This window comes from Cetorhinus maximus, chromosome 2 (genome assembly GCF_964194155.1).
Source record: "Cetorhinus maximus chromosome 2, sCetMax3.hap1.1, whole genome shotgun sequence".
Lineage (NCBI taxonomy): Eukaryota > Metazoa > Chordata > Chondrichthyes > Lamniformes > Cetorhinidae > Cetorhinus > Cetorhinus maximus.
The window spans coordinates 93,392,466-93,401,862 of NC_135880.1; the positions used below are offsets into that span (position 1 = coordinate 93,392,466).

The 9,397-nt window shown below is 47.7% G+C and overlaps 2 protein-coding genes across 2 annotated transcripts in view; one reads left to right on the plus strand and one right to left on the minus strand.

The window, feature by feature from the left end:
- tmc2b (transmembrane channel-like 2b) overlaps positions 1 to 3,498 on the plus strand; it is a 146,152-nt gene extending 142,654 nt beyond the window's left edge. Inside the window, exon 20 of the mRNA XM_078557940.1 lies at positions 2,858 to 3,498. Within this exon, the coding sequence (XP_078414066.1) occupies positions 2,858 to 3,087 (230 nt within the window). The 3' untranslated portion in view covers positions 3,088 to 3,498. The remainder of the gene's footprint in view (positions 1 to 2,857) is intronic.
- Positions 1 to 9,397, minus strand: part of LOC144695939 (AN1-type zinc finger protein 5-like) — a 506,091-nt gene extending 496,694 nt beyond the window's left edge. The window contains exon 1 of the mRNA XM_078567074.1: positions 9,380 to 9,397. The gene's annotated coding sequence lies outside the window, so the exon portion shown is untranslated. The remainder of the gene's footprint in view (positions 1 to 9,379) is intronic.

A 9,397-nucleotide genomic window follows, 5' to 3' on the forward strand; every position in this document is an offset into this window, starting at 1 on the left:
GTTCCAGCAGTCCAGGCTGCCTCAGATTATCACTCCAACCCCAAAGTGTGAATGGATCCAATTGGACAAAGGGGAATGAAAGGTGATCTCATTGAAATATACAAGATCCTGAGGGGATGTGACAAGATGGATGGTGAAAGGATGTTTCTCCTTTTGCAAGAGACTAGAACTGGAGGACACAGTTTAAAAATAAGTGGTTTAAGACAGAGATGAGAATAATTTGTTTCTTTCAGTGGATCGTGAATCTTTGGAACTCTCTTCCCTAGAGAGTGGTGGAGGCAGGGTCATTGAATATTTTTAAGACAGAGGTAGATAGAATCTTGGACCGACAAGGGAGTCAAAGGTTATCAGGGGTAGGTGGAATGTGGAGTTGAGGCCAGAATCAGATCAGCCATGATCTTAATGAATGGTGAAGCAGGCTTGAGGGGCCGAATGGCTTACTCCTGCCCCTAATTTGTATGTATTTTATAAATTCATAGGGTGTGGGCATCACTTGTTACCGATCCATAATTGCCCTTGAGAAGGTGGTAGCGAGCTGCCTTCTTGAACTGCAGCAGTCCATAAGGTGTAGGTACACACATAGTGCTGTTAGGGAGGGAGTTCCAGGATTTTGACCCAGCAACAGTGAAGGAATGGCGATATATTTCCAAGTCTGGATGATGAGTGGCTTAGAGGGGAACCTCCAGATGGTGGTGTTCCCATGTGGCTGCTACTCTTGTCCTTCTAGATGGCAGAGGTCGTGGGTTTGGAAGGTGCTGTCTAAGGAGCCTTAGTGAGTTACTGCAGTTCATCTTATGTTTGCTACAGACTGCTGCCATTGTGCATCGGCAGTGGAGGGAGTGAATGTTTGTGGATGGGGTGCCAATCAAGTGGGCTGCTTTGTCCTGGATGGTGTCAAGCTTCTTGAAAGTTGTTGGAGCTGCACTCATCCAGGCAAGTGACGAGCATCCCATCACACTCCTGTCTTGTGTCTTGTAGATGGTGGACAGGCTTTGGGGAGTCAGGAAGTGATTTACTCATCACAGGATTCCTAGCCTCGACCTGCTCTTGTAGCCACAGTATTTATTTGGCTAGTCAAGTTCAGTTTCTGGTCAATGGTAACCCCAAGGATGTTGAAAGTGTGGGAATTCAGTGATGGTAATGCCATTGAATGTCAAGGGGCAACAGTTATATTCTCTCTTGTTGGAGATGGGCACTGCCTGGCACTTGTGTGGCGTGAATGTTACTTGCCACTTGTCAGCCCAAGCCTGGATATTGTCCAGCTCTTGTTGCATTTGGACATGGACTGCTTCATTATCTGAGGAGTTGTGAATGGTGCTGAACAGTGTGCAATCATCAGCAAACATCCCCACTTCTGCCCTTATGATGGAAGGAAGGTCATTGATGAAGCAGCTGAAGATGGTTGGGCCTAGGACACTACCCTGAGGAACTCCTGCAGTGATGTCCTGGAGCTGAGATGACTGACCACCAACAACCACAACCATCTTCCTTTGTGCTGGGTATGACTCCAACCAGTGAAGAGTTTTCCCCCTGACCCCCAGTTTTGCTAGGGCTCCATGATGCTATGTTCGTATGTTCGTGTGTGCAGTTAAAGATGAAAAGATTGTTCAGGAGGGGAATGAGGAGAGAACAAGTAAAAACTGAATTTTTCTATTAATGTAAATGATTAGTCTATATTTACTCTTTAAGGAGCTTTGGTTTATTGTAAAAAAACAAAGTTCATGCCCTCTAATTGTAAACTGACTTCATCATTATTAGTTTTCTATAAGAATCAAGATTACAGTTTGGAGCAACAACTCAAAATATTGCTAGGCACTTATAGCGTACAAGAATATAATATAAAGGCAAAATACTGCGGATGCTGGAAATCTGAAACAAAAACAAAAAACTCAGCAGAGAGAATTTTCCTCCTTTCGGGGGGGGATGTGGGGGGGTTGTGTGGGGGCGTGGGGGCGTGTACGGGCGGGCGTGGACCTGATTGGCGATCTTGATCGGGTCCGCGCCGCCCAGCGTGTTGCGCGCACGGAAAGGTTGAGCGCTCCCTGTGCGGGTGGGGTGGTTCCCTGAGTCGGGCTCCCTGAGTCGCGCATGCGCACGACAGAGTGCAGAAATAAGGTAAGTTTTTAAGTTTTAAAAATTTTAATAAAGAAAAAAAAATTAAGACATATCCCCTTCTGTGACAGTGGCATATGAGCTGGGACATGTCAATGAACCTTAATGAAAAAACTTATTCAATTTGTAAATCCTTCATGAAACTTCATCCCGTCTGTGGATGAGGTTCCATGAAAAATGCGAAGGCCGCCTGGGCTCTCTGCCTGTCTGCCAACCTTAAGGTTGGATGGGCAGCTTTCTCAATAGCCTTAATTAGTTAATTAATGGCCTTAACAGGCCTTTGACAGTTCGGCGGGCGAGCAGCTGACTCAGATGCACGCCCGCCAAACTGAAAATCTATATGACGGGTAGTGACATCAGGACGCCCGCCCAATATCACCCTGTGTTATCTTACGCCTCAGCGAGCAGGCCCTGCCCCTGCTCGCCGAGCTGAAAATTCTCTCTAGCAGGTCTGACAGCATCTGTGGAGAGAAAGACAGAGTTAATGTTTCGAGTCCGTATGATTCTTCTTCAGAGCTGAGAAGAACAAGAAAATAATGTTTGATTCAATTAAATACAAATTCTATCAATTTTAACAACTACGGGTTTAGGAACATTTAGCACATTTGTGAATAAGGTGATCACGTTTTATTTATTATAAGTCTATTTTAGCGATCCTGTTTTCACAATTTTCTTTCATTTCATGTGTTCAATAATTAATCTATGAAATTGTATCTGAGATAAACCATTTTTTTAATGTTGAAAGGGCAAAACGTAGATAAAATAGTGGTTGAGAAACAGCCCACTGCCACCAATGAAGCGACAAGAGCTATTGGAAAACATGGAAAAGAAATGACGCTGGTGCTACCACCTCCGAGGATGGTAGTAACAAAACCACCGAACCCAAGACAAACATCACACCTACCAGGACAATCAAGATCTGGAACTCCAGGTCAAGGTCCACGTAGACCACCTCCTGGTCAACCAAGACGTTGAGCTGTGAGCGGAAAATATAACCATCTTTCAAATGTACTTTGTGCTGTCAGTATGGAATTGTTGTTACAAATGTCTGATCAAAGATAGACATCATTCTGGGCAACTTTTACCGAACTCTAGAACTGTCAAAACCATCACCAATAAACTTACCATGTTCTATAAGCAAAGCTAACTTAATTGTAATAGTCTAAGCTTGATGGATTACATTTTTCTTAAGCATTGAGGTTTCTTACTGAATTTGTTTGAAATCATTGTACTTTATGGTCATTCCGGTACTGGCTTTGAAATAAATCTAATGTAAAAATTCAGCTTTCTGATGTAAACGTATTATCAACACGTTAAGATTTGAGATGTTGAAGTTGGTTGTATATCGATGGTCATTAAGAATGTCAAAATTAAAGCATGAAGAGTTACTTGTGGGAGTTTTGGCTCTCATTTATATTTTGCTGATTTAAGACTTTTGAATGCAGCTGCTTTATAAATCATGTCAGCAGTAATTGTGTAGTTGCTTTGGGTATTTATTTATTATGTCACTGAAAAATAAAGCTTGCTAAAATGTGGGGCAAGATTCCATGAAGGAATATTTAGAATGGCTGGAATTTCCGGCCCTGTTAGCATCGGGCATCATGGTGGTTGGGATAATATGGCAAGAACCAAAAATCGGTTTTACACTGTTTGAAACAAGTTTGCGATTGTCCACTCCACCCGTCAATGACAGGCTGTGTTCCCTGCCGCTGGATGTTGGGAACGGCTTTTTAATAAATTTGCATCTAACTATAAACCCTACTTGCCGGAATCATCCTCCTACCTCAAATTTGCCGCCCACGTTGACATGAATTCAGAATGGCGTGTTTCATGACCAGCCTTAAAAGGCATGCACCTAGTGGCCTGAACTTCAAAAGGAACTCGGAGGTGAGTGCATAGAACCTCGTGCAGCACTCGCGAGCATCGCCCATGGGATATCAAGGAAGAGGTGCCACACATTCCTAGAGGCCACAGGCATGTCGCTTTTTCCCGGCTGGCTTTCAGGGCAGTTCCGGAGCAAGGGCTCCAGTGCGGGTCAAACCAGAGGGGGCAAGGCAGCACGCATTGAAGGAGATACTAATGCACATGTGGGGGGTGAGGTGGGTTGCAAGGATGCTGGTGGGGTGGTGAGGGAAGCAGCCGCGCACTTGGAAAAGCTTGTCAAAAGTGAGCATTCTTCTGCAGCTGAGACCGTTCAGGTGTAGCTCCATTGACGTGCTTGTAGTCAGACCTCTGAAGCTTTTCTGTCCACTCAAGCAACGCAAAAGCATAAAACTTCGCCAAATGCTCCAGAACCTTTCACCCCTCAGGCACAGACTGCAAATTAATGTGTGTTTTAGGGGGAAGCAAAATAATTGGTCAACTGGGCAAATTGTACAATCCTGTGGTGAAAGTTGGCCATGGTGCAGTCACTGGTGGAGGCACACACAGTTCCTTGCAATGTCATTACTAAAGTTTGAACCAGTATCCATTATGGTTCAAGCTAACAGTGCAGCCTTGCAGTGCGGGTTAGGAGAATGCCTGAACCTGAGCGGAGAGCACAGCATGCAGTCCAGTGGCTGAAGCTTCTGCAAATCGGTCAAGTGGAGTGCGGCGGAGGTGGGTGGGGTTTGGGATAGCCAGTGAGCGCACTACACACTGGCCATCCAAGTGGTGGCCAGCACTCTCCAGCATGCCTGAAGAAGCCTTCAGATTTAATTGTGAGAAGCTCTTAGTACACCCATGCTAACCCATGTGGGCAGTGGAGGCGCCTGGTTCAGCAAAGGGAGCTGTGCCTCCCTCAAGATGAAGAGGCGGCAGGGCCTGCTGCACATGCAGCTGAAGATCTACAGTGAACCCTCTTTCGTAGGCACCTCGCTAGACCCAGGATCTATAGATGGAGCTTGTGATTCCTGCAGATGAAAGAGAAGCAGTGTCGCCGAAGACTGCACATGTCTAGGGAACTGGTCAGTCACATATGCCACTTGTTGCAGGATTTGGCGCCACGGGGACATGAAGGGCATCTACTGCCAGTGACTGTGAAAGTGACTGTGGTGCTTATATTTTATGCCAGTGGTTCCTTCCAGGGCTCAACAGGTGACCTGTGTGCGATCTTGCATGCCACACGCACAAGTGTATCCGTGTGGTCACGGGCGCCATTTTCATGAAGGAACAGAACTTTGGGCATTTTGCCTGGGATCAGGAAATCCAGGAAGCAAGAGTGCTGGGATTTGCACAGATCTCAGGTTTCCCACTGGTGCAGGGTGCCATCGACTGCACTCACGTGACACTTAGATCTCCGTGGCACCCAGCAGTCAACCATATCAACCGCAAGGGCTTCCACTCACTGAATGCTCAGCTGGAGTGTGACCACCACAAAGACATCCTTCAGGTCTGTGCACGATTCCCTTGGGAGCATCCACGATTCCTAAATCCTTAGCAGGTTTCAGATCCCTGACGTCTTCCAGGGTCCACAGAGGCTGCAGGGTTGGCCCCATGGGGAAAAGGGCTACCCGCAGAGGACGTGGCTGATGATGCCCAGTAATAGGTCCAGGGAGTGTGAGGCCAGGCCATTATTTTGGTCTGAAGGTTACACACTGCACAGGGAAAATGCCCTGGACTGAGGCACCTGCCTTTATCTTGTGCAGGAACCAAGGTTTCACATCTGAATGACATGAACACTGGTCATCATAACAAGGAGTCATTGGCAAGGAGACATTCTTGGGAGTTTATTTACAATCATAAACATTAAGTACAAGTGATTAACACCCGTGCCCAGGCTGTGTAGCTACATCATCTTAACCACCCTAACCCTGCTGCTACGTCTTGGTACACTTCCAATATCCACAGCAGAGGTGGAGGCAGCCTGCTGACTGCTATGCCCTGTCTGTGATAACCTTGTTGGGCATCCTATGGAGGGCCGAGACCTGGAGGGCCTCGGCCTGCTTTTGGTGTCTTCCTGTGTGGTAATGGCACCCTCCTCAACCTGTGGAGCTGGAGTTGCTGGGGTAACAGGAAGAGGAGATTCAGATCAGCCAGACACTCCTGGAGTCACCTGGGTGGATGGCCCCAGGGTGTGCACCTGCTGATCCTCCTCCCTATGGGTGCCCGAGGGCCCCAGACTGACTCCTTGTGGGGAAGGGGAAGTGGAGTGGGATCGAGTTGCCCCGCACCCCTCTCGCGTTGACACTATTGGAGGCAAGCTATGATATCAGTGATGGAGTTCAGCCTACGCAGCAGTGCAGGAGTGACGTCCTGGACCAAGGTCTCCATGGCGGCCATCATCTTACCAGTGTTGATCTCAATGCATTGACATGCCGGTGCTATCACCTCAGACTGAAGACGGACAGACTCTTCCATTATGCCTTGTAATCTGAGGAGTGCTTCCTGATGTTCCCGAGCTTGCCTTTGCAGCTCCAGCAACTGAGATAAGACCAAGTCCAAAGGCTCCTCGTCTGACTCAGACTGAGCAGATTTCTGGCCTCCAGCAGTCTTCTGAGTGCCAGAAACCTGCCTCCGCCTGCTGTGGATCAGACAGTGCGATGTGCTCACCAGATTGTGACCCCGACGTTACTCTAGAGCTAGGTCCCACCGAGGTGTGTGTCTCTACACTGGAGGAGAGTGTTGGTGAGCGCTGTGATGGGTGTTCAATGAGGGTGTCATCAGATTCTTCTTCTGAGGTATCTTCAGGGCTTGAGTCATGTACCTGGTTCGTGGACCCCCTCGGCTGCTTCCCCGGTGTGCCTGCGAAAGCAAGAAGAGATAATTAGTGGATGGCCTGGGGACTGTGGAATAGGGGAATTCACTCGCAGCATGGTTGACTGATAGATGTTGCATTACTGGACCCTCACTTGGTTGAGCACCACCGATCGTACTGTCAGCACAGGAACGGTCCACATCATCACCGGCCAGCAGGATGACTCTATTCTCAAAGTCTGTGAGGATCTTGATGTCAGGCATTTCTCCACCAGTCTGCGATCTCTCCTTCTTGTTTTGTGCCAATGTGTCCTGCATGAAGAGAGATGGAGAGTGTAAGCAAGATGCCTGCCAGGCCAGATGATAAGGATGCCTGGCATGTGTGGGTGCTGAGTGGTGCCATGGAAGGGATGAGAACATGATCTACAGGGCAAATGAAGGTGTGTGTGAGAGAGTGAATGGTGATGTCCCTTGGAATGGCAGCGAGTGAGATCCCTGTGGATGTATGATTCGTTTGTGAGTGTGTGAGTTGAGAGTGATGAGAAGAGTGACTTACCCTAACGGAACGGAGGAGATCATTCATCCTCTTGCCACACTGGGTAGCTGTCCTTATTTGCAGTGTGCTCACGCTGACCACCATCCCCTCTCAAGGCGGATTTGTCACCTTGCTTGCTGGTCTTCATGCAGACCGGTGGTAGAGGACTTCACGGCGGGCCTTCATTACTTCCAGTAGGCACCCGAGAGAGGTGTCGCTAAATTTGGGGGCAGCTTATTTCCTCCCTTTGCAACAGCCTCCGATCCCTTAGAGAGTGCTAGCTCTGTGCAGGGATGCCCTTTAAATATGGCGCCCGGATTACTGAGGATACGGCAGGGCGGGCGAATCAAAGGCTGGCCCACCAGCGACCCGGGGGTTTCCCAGGGATGCATTATGAATGAGGTAGAGCGTGCCAGGAATGGGACGATGTGTCGCGAAAACCCATCATTGCAGCCAACGGCTAAAATGTCCTTTTTCCCGCCCGCTACTGCACTTTGTGTAAACCTGGGATGATTCCGCCCAATGACTACTTCAGGAATAGTTGTATTATCAATTTGTCTAATTTCATATGATGCTAATGTGGATGTGATAGAAAGCCTAATCTATTGATTTTGAAATTGATCTCCCGCCATAACTTTGATAGGAGACCAGCCAAACTCCTGATTGAGGGTGTAAGATGTTGGTTACCTGTGAGCTCCCACCAGCCTTCAACCTTACAGCTGGAGAATGCCCTTGGATAGTTTGGACCCACATAGGCCATGTTTGAAACAACCTAGGCCAGAATTTGCAGGAACACGTAAAATATTGGATCGTGAAATCACTTGGGTCATGATATTGGCATGAGTTTTGTTCCAACATTCCATCTCAAGCCAAGCAAGAACTGCTCCTCCCTCACTGTAGGAACATAATCATACTTTTTGTTAGATGTATTAATTATTCACACATCTCCGTGAGTTGTTTGAAGTTTCAGTGAAGATGGTAAAGGTGATGTGCAAAATGTTCTCCAGATGGTTGAAGATTACTAGATTCAACATAACTTGAAGAAAAAATTACCATAGCAACATTTTTCCACACCAATCTCTTTTGTAATAAATATGATGTAGAAAATAAACACCCCAAACTATTATTATAATGTGTGTGCTAAACTATACTTATTGATGATTTAGGCCGGAATTTTCTAGCCCGGTTGGCGGTGGGCATCATGGAGGGTGGAGGTTACAATATGGTCAAAAGGCCAAAAATCAGTTTCTCGCTGTTTGTTTGCCTATCTTGCTTTGGGCAGCACTCGAGGTCATCAATGCCAGGCTTCACAGGCAACAACACATCACTTTTAGGGAGCTCATGGGCAGGTGTCCACCTACCAGGCCAGCCATAAGGTGGAGGTGGCTTTTCACTGGCTGAAAGGCTAAGGCTTGCTTGAAGAAGGGGGAGAAGGGGCAAGGGAACAGGCTGCAGGGCAAGGTCTGTACAAGAGAAGGGAGGTATCCCAGGTTGTGCCTGGGGGCACATGTTAATCTGTGCAAGTGGCCTCATAATGGTGAGGGCTGAGGAGGCAGTCTCTAGAGGATGTGAGGCCAGTTGGAGATGAAAGGGTGTGTGTTAGAGAGTGAGTGGTGATGTCCCTTGAGCTGGCTGTGAGTGAGATGCCAATGAATGTGTGATGGCCTTGTCAGTGTGTGAGTTTAGAGTGATAAGATAGTTGCCTTACCCTGGCAGCACGAATGAGATCAATCATCTGTTTTCTGCACTGGGTGGCTAACCTCTTGTGTGCAGCATTGGCACTGACCACCTCTGTCACCACCTCCCAAGCTGGAGTGGTGAAGGTGATGCGTCTCTTGCAGCCAGAGCGGCAGGCCCCCTCAGCATCCAGAAGGCATCCCAAGAATGCGTCACTGAATCAGGGGGCTGCACGCTTCTTGGCTTTTTTGGCCGTGTCTTCACTAGAGCAGTCCTGGGCTGCAAGCATTGAGAAGTTTGCACGTGGCTGCAGTTTAAATATAGAGATAAAAACAAAAAACTACTGCGGATGCTGGAAATCCAAAACAAGAACAAAATTACGTGGAAAAACTCAGCAGG